This window comes from Macrotis lagotis, chromosome 5, assembly GCF_037893015.1.
Source record: "Macrotis lagotis isolate mMagLag1 chromosome 5, bilby.v1.9.chrom.fasta, whole genome shotgun sequence".
Lineage (NCBI taxonomy): Eukaryota > Metazoa > Chordata > Mammalia > Peramelemorphia > Peramelidae > Macrotis > Macrotis lagotis.
In genome coordinates this window covers 169,877,822-169,896,491 of record NC_133662.1, presented here as the reverse complement: position 1 = coordinate 169,896,491, position 18,670 = coordinate 169,877,822, and the positions used below count along the sequence as shown (strand labels likewise).

The following is an 18,670-nucleotide window of genomic DNA, read 5'->3' as shown; positions in this document are numbered from 1 at the left end:
ATTCTATAGCAACTTCCCTATGGTATTTTTCAAATCTACCCTCAATTCTCTAACTCTATTCCTATTATACACACTCTTAGCAGTTGTTTTCATTTCTTTCCTGAAAAACCATCAAATGAACAAAAAAAAAATTAAGTCATCAAAACATAAAAGTTTCCTCAAACTGTCTAACATGAATTCCATTTCCCTCACCATTGTCTTACAATCTTTCTAAACTCTGTTGACTTTCATATTTCCTTATCCTTTTTCTCATATTTCAGAGTAAGAAATGTATTACTCTTTCAGAAGATATCTTGCTTTATTTTTTGGTTTTGATTCCATTTCTTGTAATCACATCCAGGGCCTTGTTCTATCAATCATGCCCTCTTCTTGGTATTTTCACTCTGTCCTATTAAAAGTATTTCTGCTTGCAAACATTTTTAGTTCTCTCTAATGAATAAAAACTTTGCCTCTCCTCATTTCATAGTCCTGTCTCTTTTCCTCCTTTCCTGGTCAAATTTCTTGAAAGACTAGTCTGTTCTCATTGTTTTCATTTTCTTAACACCTACTTCTTTGTACCTCATAAGAGGAAAGAAACATCATCTGCTATTCAGTTAGTGCATTTTCTCTTAAAAGCATCTCCTTGTTGCCAAATCTAATATTTTTTCTCTTCTCATCATTTTGTTTTTGAATATTATTCAAAACCTCCATTGAAATCTTTCTTGCTGGCCTTTTATGACAGTACATCCATTGGTTCTACTTCCATCTCACTTTATGATCACTACATCTTTGATCTTTTGATGGATACTCTTCTAGATGTCTACATTCCTTTGTGTTTTGCCCTCAGTGCTCTTCTTTGTGTGTATATATAATATATATTATATACACATACATGCATACACTCTTTCTTAGTTATCTCATTGATATAGAATCACAAAATCTCAGATTAGAAGGGACTTCAAAGAGCAGCTAGTCCAAACTATGGGCAATAACATCTCTATACCATACTACACTACTACACTGATAATGTGTTATCTAGCTTTAATATGAAGAATTCTAGAAAAGAGAAATCAACATCATCAAATCATCCATTATGTATTTGGTTATTTCTGATTCTAAGGAAATTTTTCCTTTAAATCATCTAAATTTTTATCTTAGCAAATGTTCCTTGTCCTTCCTTCTGGGGTCAAGTAGAACAAGTCTCATCTCCAAATGACAGTTCTTCAGGTATATTAAGATAGCAATTATCTTCCCCCCAAAACTGATTTTGAATGAGTAAATGACAATAGATGAATGAAATGTAAAATTCTCTGAGTTAGAACTACACTTTTTAATAAAAATGTTTATTTTCCTGTCTAAAATTGCAACCTAGTTGTTTTTAGCCTTAATATTCACTTGAATTTTATAATAATGTTACTTTAAAATCTTTTATCATAGGGCATGATTTTTCTATATGAAAATGAACTTAAATAAATAGCACATTCTATATGCCTGATACCTTTTCACCAAGAGGTTTACAGAATTCAGCTCAAAGAATTTAAGTGCCTTGTCCTACATTCAATAGAGAATTAATGGAAAGCATAAAAATAAAATTCTAGGTCCAGATTCTCTTGTTACATTTTCATAATGCTAAAGTAATTGGTCACTTCAATGATTCAGGATGCAGGAAATAATGAAATTACTTTTGAGATTGCTAAACAATCTGATTAAATGTGGAATTTATCAGATACTACCTTGAATTCATTATATCTCCAGCTGGAATATGTTCATTCTTTAGTCATCTTTTTATTCTTGAATAAAGCATGCTTGTGACACACTTATTGAATGGATAAATGAATGGTTACTGCACTATTTTGTAGATGGAACCATAGTCATCTCAATTTATTCAATAATTTTGCACAACAATAACATTTTCATAGAACCTTTATATTCATTTTCTCACCCCCCCCCCCCCCCAACATGACTGTTTTTCTTGGTTTGGCAAGAATTTATAACCCTCTTTTTTATGAGTGAGGGAAATGAGATCCTGACCCCAAAGTTATTTGCAGTCAGTCAGTTTACTAGGTGCCAGTCACTGGGCTGAGTGTTGGAAATAAAAAAATCAAAGCAAAACCAGGGTACAAGAATCAGTCCTTGCCCTCAACGAGCTCACAGTTCAGTAGGAGACTATGCAAAAAGTTATGTAGAAACACCATAAATTGGAACTTGTCTCCTAGGAAAGTGATCAAAACTAAGGAGAGTCTTGCTAGATAATGACTGAGGGTAAGAACTGAAGGAAGCTAGGGAAGTTAGGAGGTAGAGAGGAGGAGGGAGAGTGTTCCAAGAATAGGGTCACCCAATGAAAATGCTGATTTAGGAGATGAAGTGACTTGTTGAATGTCAAGGAGACTATTACTTCTGGATTGCAGAGAATATGAGGTTAGGGAATCCTACTAAGGATACCCAGGAATTTAGTTGCAGTGCTAATACTAGAATCAGAGCCCTTCTCATTCTTTTTCTAATGTCCTTTCCCCTGAACCAAAAAGGAAACAAATAAACACCATATTACCCAGTTAGAAGCAGTTATTGTTCAGTTGTTTGTCAGTTGTGTTAGACTCTTCTTGACCCCATTTGAGGTTTTCTTGGCATGGATACTGAAGTGGTTTGACATTTCCTTTTTCCAACTCATTATACAGATGAGAAACAAAAGCAAACAGGGTTAAGTGACTTTCCCAGACTCCAACTAGTAAATGTTTGAGACTAGATTTGAACTCAGGAAGATGAGTGTTTCTATTCTAAGCTTGGTGTTTTAACTATTGTACCCCACCATGCTGTCTTAGAAGTAGTAATTAATTAATCTTATATTCAGTGATATGACTATAAGTCAGTGAAGGAAAATGTGTTGACCCCTATCTTTAGTCTCTGTTTACTCTTGTTTTTCCTTCTTTATGTTGGCTTTGACTAATTTCTCCAATTTGTATGTTGACTCATGCCTTCCTGATTACAGGAGCACAGTGCTTCTGTCTGATTATTTTGACAAGATCAATTTTGTTTTCAAATAGCTCAAAGGGAATGAACTTGCCTTTAGCTGGTGCTTGAACCAAGTTTTCTTAAAGAAATAGAAGTATCATTTATTTGTGAATAAAAAAAATTTTGAAAATGAGACTGGAAAGGAAAATTTTGTCTGCTACTAGTCAAATAAAAAAAGGAATGCTTTCTAAAGCAGATCATTTCAATTTTACTAATGTTTTCATGAGGGAAAAATGGGACTACTTTAGATTTCATTGACTATAAATGATCCAAGTATATACTTAATTTTTTTCTTTTTCTTTGAAATCTGGAAGAACTTTTATGGGAATTAAAATTCCTGAGTCACAGGGGATAAATAGAAGTGGGAAGACCTGTCTGCCACAAATGTTCAGGACATGTTAAGTTACAAATGATTGTAGGATATATTTACATTTGTTCTACTACTGAATATGGAGATGAGCTAAGAGAAACAAGTCATCTTGGGCAAGTCAGTTTTCTCCTTTGTAAAAAGAAGGGATTAATGCAATATTTTCTAAGGTCATTTGTTTATCCTACTTATGCAAATCCAGTATTGATTACTCTGTATTTCTGCCAAAGAAGAAAGTTATAATGGTTCAGTGAGTAAGTAGGTGTCTGGGAGGGATATCACTGATTGTTGATGTAGGCATTATTCCATAAGGAATCCAGATGTCTAGTCTCTTCTCTGATGAGTCATAGATTCTCTTGTAACTTATAAATTTTGCACTGAAATGTTTCTGATGCTTTGAATGAATAAATCATATTGAAACTTGCTGGGGAAAGGACAATTGGGTAAAAGCTATTTAGACACCTGGTAGCTATGAAGTTTCTAGCCCCATTTTAATTTGTATTTTGTAATAGGCATTTACATGATCTACATGAAATAGGCTTTTATCCTTGGCAAAGTAAGAGTCTCTTATTTTTCTCCTATTTGTTTTCTTCCTCTCTGTTCCTACTGCCTTTCTTTGACTTCCTCTGTTAATCCTCTTGATCTGCTACTTTCCCTCCTTCCTTCCTTCCCTCTGTCCTTCCCTCCCTCCCTTCTTTCCTTCTTTCCTTCCATCCTTCCTTCCTTCTATTTTTCCTTTATTACTCTTCATATTGACATGCAAATAATTCCACAAATCTTAAAAGAAATCAAGTGTTAATACTGGCATTGTGTCTATATGCAGTCAATAATACTGGATTACACTTAGTACTTTGAGACCTACAAATTAGTTTGTAAATAGCCATTCTGATTTTCCCCGTAGTCCTATGAAGCAGGTAATGCAAAAACTATTAATTTCCATTTTAAGGTGAGAAAAGTTGTTTCCAAAGAGATTAAGTCCTCTGTATAATGTCACCATCAGGAAAATACTTAAGACCATAATAGATATTTATGTTGGAAGGCACCTTAGAATCTTCTAGTCCAAGCTCTTCAGTTTACAGATGAGGAAACCAAGGTCTAGAGAGGTTAAGTGGTTTGCTAAGATCACACAGGTAAAGAGTGGATAGTACTGGGTTTCAAGTCCACATCCCTCAATTTCAAATCCAGGGATTTTTCTATCCTGCCACTCTTTCATAAATAATGCTTACCAAATTGTAGACAGTTAACTCAAATTTGGTGGTTCTTTAAGGAGTATTTTCTGGTTTTGATGGTCTTAAGTCAAGCAGGTGATATTTCAGTTAGCATTGGAGTGGGAGTTCAGAAGACTTGAACTCATACATGAACTCAGATACTTCTTGGCTATGTGTCTCTAGCTGGCCTAGTCGTCAAACCTATTTCTGTCTGAGTTTCCTCATCTGTAAAATGGAACTGATAATAATAGCATCTATCTCACAGAATTGTTGTGAGGATCAAATGAAATTTCCACTGCAAAAATCTTTGCAAACATTCTATTAATGTTAGCTGTCATTAATGTAGTTTTGAGGGTGTTGTGAAAAATCCCTGTAAATCTGGAACCTTAGCAAGCCTTGCTTTCATCACATGAGAAAAGCATCAGCAGGAACCACAGGAAAAGCTTTTTCCTGAACTCTATTTAGAATAGGAAGCAGAACGTGTAGCCACAGCATGCTCCAAAAATAACTTGCAGCAGGACATGACATTGGATTGAGCTAGAATGAAGTATAGTTTAATATTTGCAGATATTAAATTTTATAGATATTGCCAATGGATAAACTTTTCTTGGAGTGTTATTTGGGCATTCCATATGGTAAGAAATAACTCCAGTATATCATTATATCATTTAGTAAATTTCTACTCTTTGGCACTATTGATATAATTCTTCCTCTGACTGACTAAGGTATCCTGAGGGGGAATTTTTCATATCTACACAAATATATTTTTATTGAGAAAGACAAGTCAATTTAGATTCCTAACCCAAAGCTTCTATGATCTGTCATTTTTTAACTTCTTGGGAAAAGTTCTAGATCAGGGATTCATAATTTTTTCTTTGACATGGACTGATGAAAGTCTGATGAAGTGAAACTCATGGACCCCTTCTCAGAGTAATGTTGTTAAATGCATAAAAGGAAATATATAGTATTACAGAAGAAACCAATTACATTGGAATATTATTTCAAAATGGAGGCTATTTAGTATAGTGGATAGAGTGTTAGAGTCAGGAAGATATGAGTTCAGTTCCAGCCCTACACACTTTCTAGGTTGTGTGACCTTGGCACATCCCTTAATTTCTGTTTGCCTCAGTTTTCTCATCTGAAAAATGAGAAAAATAGCACCCACATCATGTGAGAAATAAATGAAATATTTCTAAAGTACTTAGCACAGTACCTGTATATAGGCTATATAAAATGCTAATTATTAAAATTATAATGACATTCTGTAAGCTTATAGAATATATGATCATTTTGTATGATTTTAATAATATATAATTGTTGTAACCATTATTTGCATTTATAAAATTATTTTTAAAAATGTTCATATCTTTCCTTAGACATTTTCTCCATTCCTTTTGATGATTACTGTTTTTAGGAGTTGTCCTTCCCTCCCCTGGAGCCTCACATTAATATTGAGATTTATTATGTATGTAGTCTAGACCAGTTTGTGACTTTTTAATCTTCCCCGAGACAGAAAATATGATTGTAAGATAACTTTAGAGCATTTAGAGCAATAGTTTCTGTGCAAATCAAAATACCATTGTATTTGATTTTATGTGCAACTTTGTTAGGTGTCAGCTTAGTATATATATATGTACACTTTCTTCCCCTTCACCAAAAATTAGCACCTGTAAGAGGAGAACACCATCCCAGTCTCTAATACTTGCACAATTCTTTTCCAGGCAATCTTAGATTATTCCCAGCTCAGTCAAGTTGGTGAGCTGGTATTTGTAAATGTGGCTGCAGCAGTGAGCATATTGAATCATTTTATAGGGTAGAAATAAAAGTAGACAAATTGAATAAATTACTAAATGCAAGTAATTGGCATGGATTAGTCTTTAGCTAGGAAATGGACATTTAGAAGGCATTTCCAAACTTAAGCAGTTATAACCCATTTGCCATAGAAGTTGATAAGGGAGGATTTGCCTTCTTCATTTCTATTTTCCTTTTAAATTGTTTAATTCAAGAAACTGTTCTCTTCTTTCCCCTTCTTTCTCCTTCTGTTAGAACAGCTACAAGAACTGATTTGCATCCAGCAACTGAAGACATGTAAAATTTGTACAAAGATATCTTCTATGAAAATGATTTGTAATCTGTAGACTTTATTTTTTGGGAGATGTCTTATGATATAAGATCCTCATCTAAAACATGGGATTTGGTGGTGTTTTTTTCCAAGTTTTTTTGTTTTGTTTTGTTTTCTCTAAATAAGCCTAATCTTTGAAGTTCAAAACAAAACAAAAAAACCCCAACAAGTTCACAGACCTGAAGTTAGGAAAACCTTTTTTTGGCATGCCACTTGCTAGTATGTAGTCAGTCAGGAATAAACTGAACAAATTGGCATTTCTGACCTTCATCTTTAGAGGTCAGAATAGTTTTGGAACCTGAATGATCATAGATGTAGCTAGAGCTGGAACAGACCTCAATGGTCATCCAATTCAACTTCTCTCAATTTACAGAGGATGTCAAAGACCAGGGAGATTAATTGACTTTTCCAAGGATGCACAGATAGGAAATGTCAAAAGTGAAATTTCAACCTGGGTCCTTTGACTTGAGAAGTATTTAGCTTTCAGTGTACCAATGCACTCTATTTTAGAGGGGAACTGTATATTATTAGGCTATATTTAGGGTCCACTATCTCTGGAGAGGAAACAGGCAGATCATAATTTGATTGTGTTCAATTCTTTGAGACCCCATTTGTGGGTTTTCATGGCAAAGATATTGGAGTGTTTTGCTATTTCCCTCTCCTGCTCCTTTTACAGATAGGAAACACTGCTAGTAAGTACCTTGGCCAGTTTTAAACTTAGGAGGATGAATCTTTCTGACTCCAGGCCTGGCATTGTATCTGTTGTGCCACCTAGATGCCTTATATAAGGAGCAGGAAACCTTTGGTCAGGCCATATTGGTGTGGCACTGCAAGATAAGCACAATCAAGAATTGAAATTTAATAAATCTTACAACTTTTTAGGGTTTTTTTTAATATACCAAATATAGCCACAAATGATGTTATAAATATCCAAATGACCCTTCGCAGAAAAAGGTTCTCTACCCTTGCCCTAGATAATAGTTTAATCTATGACATAGGAGCTTTGTTATGATTAGCTAATCTCAATGGAAACTTCTTTTTTTTATGAGACAAATTTTGGTAAACAGTCAAAAGAACTGTGTAAACCTTTAAGAACTATATGTGTTAGTTATTGCAAGATATTATAAAGTTAGATGTGTAACCAAGATCAAAATAAATGTATTAAATTAGGAAATAACTTTTATAACTAGTGTTTCTGACAAAGGACTCATTTCTGAAATAAATGAACTGAGTCAAATTTATAAAAAACACAAGTTAATTACTCAGTTGACGAATGGTCAAAGGATATGCAAAGGCAATTTGTAGATGAAGAAATCAAAGCTATCCTTAGTCATATGAAAAATTGCTCTAAATAATTACTGATTAGAGAAATGCAAATTAAAGCATCTCCGAGGTACCATCTCACACCTTCTCAGATTGGCTAATATGACCAGAAAGGACAGTGATCAATGTTGGAAGGGATGTGAGGAAATCTGGGACACTAATCCTTTGTTGATAGAGTTGTGAATTGATCCAACCTTTCTGGAGAGCAAATTGGAATTATGCCCAAAGGGCAATAAAAATGAGCATACCCTTTGATCCAGTAATACCACTCATGGGTCTGTATCCTGAAGAGATCATGAAAAAGGGTAAAACCATCACTTGTACAAAAATATTTTTAGCAACTCTGTGGTGGCAAAGAATTGGAAATCGAGGGGATGTCCATCATTTGGAAAATGGTGGAAACATTTGTGGGGTGTCTGTGTGTGTGTGTGTGTGTGTGTGTGTGTGTGTGTGTGTGTGTGTGTGTAAAATGGAACACTGTTGTTCTATTAGAAGGAGGGATGGGATTTCAGAGAAACCTGGAAAGACATGAATTGATGCTGAATGAGATGAGCAGAACCAGAAGAATACTGTACACTGTAACAGCAACATGGGGGTGATGATCAACCTTAATGGACTTGCTCATTCCATCAATGCAATAATCAGGGACAATTTTAGGGTATCTGAGATGGACAATATCATCTGTATCTAGAGAAAGAACTGTGGAGTTTAAAGAAAGACCAAAGATTATTACCTTTAATTTTTTTAAAAATTGTCTTATGTAGTACATAATTTTGCTATCTCTAATATTTTATTTTTTTCCTCAAGGATATGTTTTTTCTCTCAACACATTCGATTTTGATCAGTGCATAGCACTGAAACAATTTAAAGATCATCAGATTGCCTTCTATTGTGGTGAGGGGGGAGGAAAGGGAAAATGTAAAATTCAAAAATCTTACCAAAAATGATAGGTAGAAACTACTATTGTACATAATTGGAAAACAAATGAAATATTTATATAATAAAAAGCAAAAAAAATAAAAAAGTAGAATATTAAATATGGGAAAAAATTAGTTAACATGCTTATGTCATTAACCACTTCTTTCTTGCTTCAGTCTTTACTTTCTCTTCGTGTTTCTCTGAAATTTTCCCCAGTGTGTTTTATGTTAAGTGATATATTATAATTATACATAATATAAACTAATTTTGCTTAAAGCATGCTCCAAATAATGCAAAAATTAAAGAAAATGTCTTCAAAAACGAATGGTACATCAACTGTGGATAGGGGAGGTCTTCAGTTTTTAGGATAGTGAGTTGGAGGGTATCTAATACTATTTGGAAAAAGATAATATACATGCCTAACTTACTGATGTTAATTAGACATAAAATCACAGTGATCTGCTGTCATTATTTTTATAAAGATTCACATTTCTACATAAAGTTTGTGAAACACATTCCTTGAAGTAATTATGTAAAGTGGGAACTGAAAGTTATATTATCATCATTTTACATAGAGGAAACTGAAACTGTAGAAGGTTACATTGCTTATCTGAGGTCAAACAAGTAGTAAATGTTGAAGCAAGGATAAAAATCCATGTCTTTCTGACTAAGTTAAATTTTCTATTATATAAAGTAGCACCAGCAGCTAGAATTTTATACAGTGCTATCTTAACATTTGCAAAGTGCTTTACAAAGTATTGTCATCTCAATCCTGGAAATTAGTGCTTTATTATCTCCATTTCAGATTTAGATATAGAATGAATATATATATATATATATATATATATATATATATATATATATGTATTTATAGTTATAGTTATAAAAGTGAGTTTGGTATAGGCCAGAGGTTAAGTGACTCATTCAGTCCCATAACTATTGTAGACTTGGACTACAAGGGGAAATGACCATTTCAGATAATATTGGAAAATAATATAAACTGCATATTGTGAAATTAATAATGTCCACCCTCAACTCCCAAGAAGAGATCCTGAACACGGCTACCCCCTGACTTATTTATAGAATTGGGGAACCATCAGTGCAGAAAACATAGCTTCAGACTTTTTTGGTACATGATCAGTTTGAGAGATTTTCCCTTTCTATTTTTTTCTTTTAGTATTTTAAAGGGTGGCACTTGGAGAGAATGAGATGGAGTTACAGTGGGCAATATAGGTGATGTGAGAAAAAAGAGAGCAGTAAAATTGATTTTTTTTAAAAAACATGTGTTGTGGGGTGGCTAGGTGGCATAGTGGGTAAAGCACTGGCCTTGGAGTTAGGAGTACCTGGGTTCAAATCTGATCTGAGACACTTAATAATTACCTAGCTGTGTGGTCTTGGGCAAGCCACTTAACCCCGTTTGCCTTGCAAAAACCTAAAAAAAAAACAAACCAGAAACAAAAATATGTGTTGTATATTTCTTTAGCTAATCCTGATAAATCTGATTTTTTTTCTTGTGAATAATAGGGATCCCAGGAAGCATCTTCATCCTCACTTGTATTGAATGAACCATCCTGTTCTTTTTCTTCCCTGGAGAGTTCAATCAACTCAGCACACAGCTCTTCTTCTTCTTCTTCCACATCTAAAGCAGTCTACCCAGAGAGGCAGTCTTGGCTCGACATTGTCAACAGTTCCTCTACAACTGAAGAGGTGGGACAGTCCATAATGGTTCAGATCCATTCATCTAACCTTCCAGAGGGCTCAGAAAATGGTCTTGTCAAATCTGAAAGTGGATTTCTGAATTCTTTGTCGAGTGAGGAAACATCCTCATTGAACAGCAGCTTAGTTCACCTCTCTGTTCCTGATGACACTCTAGGACTCAAGACGTCAGATAAAGGTAGCTACATTGAAGAGTTGTCTTATATGTATGCACATGGTACACATGCATATGATACACACATGTGCATCCATACATATTTTCTGTAAAAAACATTCTTATTTCTTTTTAGAAGTATACCCCAGGACTAGGCACATGAGAAGTGTTTTAAAACATGTCTATGGAGCTAAGTGATAGGTGATATCTAAATGTGAATTAAGAAATGGTTATTAGGACTGAATAACAAGATTGTTGAATTGATTCAAACTTATCTTTTTCAATTCCTTTTGTACTTGATAATACTCAAGACTTAGTTCATAACTTCCAAATATTTTTTGATTGTAGATTATTAATACATACTAATGAAATATTTTAATTTGACAAGTGTTTTTAAATATGAGTTGTGATTCTAGAGAATGATTATGATTTCTACAAACCTCACAGGAAAGCAGCTTTGTCATGCCCATGTGTATTCTGTTGTTTGTGACTGACTACAGTTGCCCTCCCTCCCCTCCCTCCCTCCCTCCCTCCCTCCCTTCCTTCCTTCCTTCCTTCCTTCCTTCCTTCCTTCCTTCCTTCCTTCCTTCTATTAATTAGCTAATAGGGCTTAAAAAATGGAAATCTGGAAAGATATCTAGTACAACTGCTTCATTTTACTGAGAAGGAAGCTGAGCTCTAGTAGGAAGTAACTCATCCTGGATCATTTAAATTACTTGAGTCCTCCATGGATCATTTAAATTCATTCTGTTTTGAAGTCACACACATACTAAATGTGTTTTAAATGGTCATTTCACAAATATATTCTCTTTTAAGTAGAGAAACATGGCGATTACTAACTCTACTGCAAATCAGTCAATAATTAACAAATACTTTTTGAGCACCTTCTATATGGCAGACCCTATGCTGGACATTGGGGTATGAAGACAAAATGAAATAGTCCCTGTTTTCTAAGAGTTTAAGATTCTACCAAATCTATTGGCATTGTTACATATTCAACTAAAGTTCTAGTTCAGGGCTGTTCAACCTTATTTTTAAATGTGTTTATTGAAACAATAGGCAATATATTTTGATATTCCATATTAATGAGATCTCTTTGGTAGCTCGGCTTTATTTTTTAAAGCATTTAGTAAACCCACAGGTTACTACTGCATAAAAATCACATTGTGGGCAGTGTAGTTTGTATAGCCCTGCTCTAGTTAATGGTAAATTGGTAGATATATCTTTATAAGTGGATAATATATTTTTATTACTTATCCCATCTTTATAAATGGGTTTATTTTCCCTAAAGAATACAGACCAAATTGCTGTAATGTAAAAGTGCTACAAAGACTTTTCAAATTGGGAACATGGGGAAAACCCTGAAAAAAAAGTCTGATTATATATATTCCAGCCTAAAGCATGGTGTTCTCATAGATCAATATGGAAGATCATATATTAGAACATTATCATTCTAGAACTCAAAAGGACATCTAATTTAACTCTCTCATTTTACAGATATGAAAACTGAGGACCAATAGAAAAAATGATAGCAAATTGTCACACAGTTAAGTGGTGATTAGTATTTGAACTAAATAGCTAATTGAAAATTTGACCTCAGGATCTTTTTTTAAATAGTTGAACATTTTTTGAGTGATTATATAATGATATCTTTTTTGTTGGAACAAAGCATTTCATTTAGTCATTATGTTTTTGTGGACGGGAATGTGTCAAATATTTTGAGTCTAGTTTTAACAGTAGAAAAGCTACTGTGAGTGTTTATGGTATTGCTGGAATCAGGAACTCATATTTCTATATTCATATCTCACCTTAGATACTAATTAACTGTGTGACCCAGGACAAGTCACTTAACCCTGTTTATCTTAGTTCCTCATTGGTAAAATGAGATGGAGAAGGACATGGCAAATCACTCTGGTATCTTTTCTTAGAAAACCCCAAATGGAATCATGGAAAGATGGACATAAACTGACACAACTGAACAATGACAAAATTTTCCAATAAATACCTTACATTCTGGAAAAGAAACAAGTGATTTAATCATTTACATACCCTTGGAGAAATAATGCTGACTTTCAAAAGCCCAAACTAATCTACAGCATCACAGTCCTTTACTGAAAAGAAATGTGATAAAGGCTTAATCCTATCTTTGCATTGTTTTTCATGAGATAGCCTAATAGCTTGAGGAAGGGCTTTTTGGGACAACTGGTCTTAAGTGCAGCTCATCAGAAAGTCATGGAAAGATTCCTGTTGTTCTTATATCCAGGTCACTTCGGGAAGGCTCATGGGACAATGTTGGACTATATATCAGTAGTCCTTTTCAGCATGATATTTTACTGAAAGGAGGAAAAGGAAATCCTGGAATATTTTGTTTTAGGGAACTTTCGATAAAAGTATAGTTTGTAATCTCTGTGTACTTGTTTAAATTGCTTGGAGAAAAGACATTTCTTTGGAGAAAAATAAGAGAACAAAATTATTTCTCCCTTCATGTCTGTCTGTCTGTCTTTCTTTCTTTCTTTCTTTCTTTCTTTCTTTCTTTCTTTCTTTCTTTCTTTCTTTCTTTCTTTCTTTCTTTCTTCTTTCTTCTTTCTTTCTTCTTTCTTCTTTCTTTCTTCTTTCTTCCTTTCTTCCTTTCTTCCTTTCTTCCTTTCTTTCTTTCTTTCTTTCTTTCTTTCTTTCTGTCTGTCTGTCTGTCTGTCTGTCTTTCTTTCTTTCTTTCTTTCTTTCTTTCTTTCTTTCTTTCTTTCTTTCTTTCTTTCTTTCTTTCTTTCTTTCTTTCTTTCTTTTTTATTCTCTTTTTCCCCAGCTGCCTATGGGTTCTGGTTGAATTCCCAAAATAGCTAAGCTAAGTGAAGTAGTCACTATGGAAACAGTAACCCAATCATTTGGTCATGTGCACTTAGTACTTACTGTTGAGGAATCAAATTGCATGCTATATGCCTCCGGGCCATTTTCCAATTGTATATGCATTTCTTGGGAAAGGAGAGAAAGGGGAGGTCAGGTCAGAGGGTAGCATTTCATTTCTGTAATTTTTGGGAACTTTGCTACTGTACAGGTATAAAGAAGACTCCTGAAATGTCAGTGATTGAGAAGTGTCACAGTGTTCAGGTTTCAAGATAATAACTGAATTACCAATATGTTCCTGCACAGGACTTTGCTTCCAGATAGAACCAAAAATCTGCTATCCCAAGCTCAGTGATATTAATTTTCACTTTCAAACTTATGTAGAGAAGGTCATATTTATCTTAGGATAAATATGGAAAAAAACCCATAACTTTCCAAATCCCTTTTTATTCTTCTAGCATGAATAACTTTATATAGTGCCAGCCAGTAGCTTTTTCCTTTTTCCTTTTAAAGAAAGATAATTTGAATAGCTTTCATTTTTATATCACTTTGTTTTCCAAATATATCTCTCCTCTTCCTAGAGAACCATCACTTGTATCTAAGAATAAAAGAGAAAAGAAGAAAAAAGGTTCAATAAAATTAATCAATATATTAACTAATTCTGTTAGTTTATGGATGTCCCTTAATGGAGAGTCCAGTCTAGTTGGGAATCGTGTGTGTGTGTGTGTGTGTGTGTGTGTGTGTGTGTGTGTGTGTGAGAATTTAGAACTTTTAGCAAAAAAATGGAAATTAATATGGAACACAACAATACTATGCTATATTTTTCAGGCAGTCCAGACCTTCCATGATTTCACTGCTCAGTGAGGAAAACTCCCTCTACTAATACAGATTGCCAGTATATTCTCTTAGGGAATTGCCTGGGGGTACTAGGAAGTTAAAGTGATCATATGGTCACATATGCCAGTATGTGCCAGGAGAGACCTAAATCTAGCCTTTTTGATACACTACGCACTCCACCATGTTATAATTGTAAATCTACTCTAATCTCTTTCATTTTTATCCTGTTTAAAACTTTGGTACATATATTATTGAAAGAATGAGTAAACATTGTTTTCTAGACTTGGGAAACAAAAGTAACAGTCCTTCCACACATTCTTGACCATGTCACAGAATCACAGAATCTGAGTTGTAAAAGTTATTCAGAACCATTTAGTTCAATCCACACCTGTCTGAGAATCTCCTTAACATCACTGCAACCAAGATCAAGTATGATCATGTCACTCTTCTACTCACTAAGCTCCAGTGGCTTCAGATCCAAAATACTCGTATTTGATATGCAGATCCTTTCATGACTTCTTCCTACCTTTACAGCCTTCTTAAACCTTACTTCCCAACATGCTTTCTTCAGGAATCCAGTGACATTGGCCTCCTGACTATTCCATGAAGATTATATTCTTTCTTCTTGATTCTCTGATTTCTCTTTGACTATTCCTGAAATCTCTCCTTCCTCCATTCCTCCTTCTGAACTCCCTGGTTTCTTTTAAGTCCCAACTAAACTCACCTTAAACAGGAAACCTTCACCAACATTTCTTAATTCTAATGATTTCCTAGTTCTTCTGTATATAGTTTCTTTTGTATGTGTGTGTTTGTATGCTGTTCCCTTCCCCCCCCATCCATTAGATTGTAAACTTCTTGAGGACAGAGACTGTCTTTTGCTTCACTGCATCAACCAGCTGCTTAGCATAGTGGTGACACATATTGAGCTGTTGTCCAGTCACTTTTCGTGACTGTCTAACTTCTTGAGCCCATTTAAGATTTTCTTGACAAAGATACTGGAGTATTTTGTCATTTTTCTCCAGTTCATTTTACAGCTCAAGAACTGAGGCAAACAGGGTTAAGTGAATTACCTAGTGTCACACAGCTACTAAGTGTATCAGGCCAATTTGAATTCAGGTCTTCCTCACTCATAAAGATGATGCTTGTCCTTTTTTCTTGCAGACGACCGTGACATTAGTGAGGTGATGCCATGACATGCACATGAATTGGATTTGAGTGAGGGGGTGATGTGCCAAATCACTAGTCTTACTTTCTCTTCTGTAGTCATCTGAATCAGGACAATCAGAAATAGCCTTGGCTGTGAGGCAGTCAGGCTTAAGGAACTTGCCCAAGGTCACACAGATAAGTGTTTGAGACATGATTTGAACTCAGGTCCTTCTGATTTCAGGACTAATGCTCGATCCGCTCTGCCATCTAGTTGCCTTAATAAATGTTTATTGAATGAATGAATGAAAGTGATCATCCAATCTCCTTTTGAGATAATCCTCTTTTGAGAATGGATCAACTACCTCCCAAGGCAATTTGAGATAACCTTATTAAGAAGATTTTTCCTTCTCTTAAATAGAAGTTGGCTTCTGCAATTCCATTAGTGCTTCTAGTTTTTCTCTCAGGGTCAAGTGGATCAAATTTAGTCCATCTTTTATATTACATTCCTTCAAAGACTTAAAAAAACCTTGGTTTCATCTGGGATTTAAATTTTCTTTTCTCTATACTTAAAAGCATACTCAGTTCCTGCAATTGACTCTCAGGTGACACAATTCAGTTCTTTAAATTTATTTTATCTCCTTCGTTATATACTCCAGCTGATTACTGTCAACTTTTTCTTAATTGGGGGAGAACATATAAAATTACTGATTTGCATTAGAATTTTGCAGTTAACCAAATCCCCCAAAACAGAATTTGAAAGTGAGAAGTCAGGGCATTCTAAATCACATCTGCCAATTCTTTTAGGTGCTCTGTACTATAGTTTAATTTGGCCTTGAACTTGAGCTCTTATTTTCTGCCTACTTATCTTTGCATTAGCTTCTAATTAGGCATAAATGTTCTGTTTACCCCAGTAAAAAGGTCATTTTTCTCAGAAAAGAAAACAGAAACAAAATAACAATTTCCTAATTCAGTGGTCTCTTGATCATCTATTCTTACTGCCCCGTATACCTGAACTGCTGATCTTATCCCTTCTTTGATTCTCCTCTTTTCCCCCAATAATAACCCCCCCCAGCAACACCAATACATACCCACAATAGTTATTCTTTACAGTCTCATACCTACAATTATTCTGATTTATTGTAGTAGTCTTGTCATGTATTCTTTAGCTGGTATTTTGTAGGGGTAGAAATTTTGTGAAGGATCATACAGAATGAGAAATAAATTATTTTATGTAAGATTTATAAGTCTTTCATAAACCTCTGTAAAGGTACATTTTATTCTGAATTGCTTTTTCACTCTTTGAGATTCTCAACAATCTGGCATCTGTAGAACCTGTCCAAGATATATAACTCCAGTGGAGACCACCTTGATGATTTGTTTATACCAACTGGCTATTATGTATTGAACTATATAAATTTTCATCCATGGTGGGTTTTGCACATAAATGGATATATCTGTCCTTTTTGAATCATTGTGGAATTCATTAAAGAGTTTTTGTAGTATTCCTGGGCTAAAACTAATGAAAAAGATAATTTTTGAACAAAGAATATTTGGAGAAGCCATCTATCATTAAGAATTCTTTTTTTATTTGGACTCTGCTTGAGGCATCTTCTACTTCAATGCTGAACACTTTAAATGTGTACCTCCCCCACCCCCATTTTACACCTTGCTTTATGTTGCCACTAGGCAGATTGTTGGAAAATGTCAGTTCTATGATTATGTCTTTGAATATTCTATACTTTTCACCATATGTGTGAGAGATAGTGTGTTTTATGTGAAACTTTAATTTAACTTTTATATTTCAAATCAGTTGAGTCTTAACTCATTATTGCAATACCAATGCTTTAATAACCAATGTATCAAAGTAGTTTGTTGTTGAGGGACAAATCTAGTGTTAAGTCTCTAAAATCACCACATTTAAAGACCATGTGTAATGGAAAGGTACTGGATTTAGAATGGGCCAGTCTTGGTTTGGATCTAGCTCTTCTCTTTAGTTCCATTTGACCTTGATTAAGTCATTGAACTACTTTATATTCTTTTATTTTTTTCTGTAAAATGAAGGAGTTTAACTATATAATTATTTAAACAACTAATATTGTTTATCTTTAGATAAATTGAGAAAGTTTCTCCTATCTTAAGGCTATTATTTTATTATAGTCTGGTCTACAGTTTTATAAATTATTCTGTGTAGCCTAACAAGAACCAGCAGATTCAAAAGCATAAATTTTATGAATTTATATAAATATATATAAAATAGAATTATTGACAATTATTGTACTTTTTATTATTGGTTCTGTATTTGTGTATGTTGTTTTATAATTATGGATGTTTTGGGGGGTGTGGAACAAAAAGGGGATACTAGATTTTTAAATGTTTCTTTTGACCAAAGGTTGTTAAAAAGTTGCTAAAAGGTAGTTAAATTTCTGTAAACAAAAGCTAGCAAAAATCTATTTACTAGAAACTATTACCCTTGTTAGAGAATTGAAGTTATTTCAGTGAGACAAAATATTATTGATGGATGAAAACATTTGTATAATTTCCACAAACATTTCCTTTACAAATTTAAAATCTCTCGCTTTTCCCCCTTCCCTTCTATCCATCCATCCTTATTTCTTCATGTAGTATGTGTACCTATTATGAGTTAGACTTTGTTGTAATAATTAGAGGCAGGGAGAAGGAATTAGGTCATGAGAGATACAAAAAGGGTTTTTTAAAATTTGTTATCAGTATGTTTACAATAGAGAGAAAGGTAATTAAGACTAATAAGAATTATACAAAATAGAATCCGAAAGTGAAGGTCTAAAATATCATAGGACTTCTATTTTAGAATTTATTTTTTATAGATATAAAAACTGCTAGGACAGTTCATCCCCTTCTCTACTCAGTAAGGCAGATATGATAGCAATGAACTCTCTTGAACACTTTAGACCTCTTCTCAGAATAAAATTTTCAGATGCACTAGATACAGTGCATAGTATTACAAAGAAAATCAGTTATCTTGAAATATACCAGTCAAGCTCTCTTTTTAAAAAATGGCAACTTTATCTTTG

At 34.0% G+C, this 18,670-nt stretch overlaps 1 protein-coding gene across 12 annotated transcripts in view; it reads left to right on the top strand.

The window, feature by feature from the left end:
- IPCEF1 (interaction protein for cytohesin exchange factors 1) overlaps positions 1–18,670 on the top strand; it is a 244,200-nt gene that overhangs the window by 207,862 nt on the left and 17,668 nt on the right. For all 12 annotated transcript variants that reach the window (XM_074187870.1, XM_074187868.1, XM_074187873.1 and 9 more), the window contains one exon: positions 10,451–10,820. In XM_074187870.1, coding sequence (XP_074043971.1) covers positions 10,451–10,820 — 370 coding nt within the window. The remainder of the gene's footprint in view (positions 1–10,450; positions 10,821–18,670) is intronic.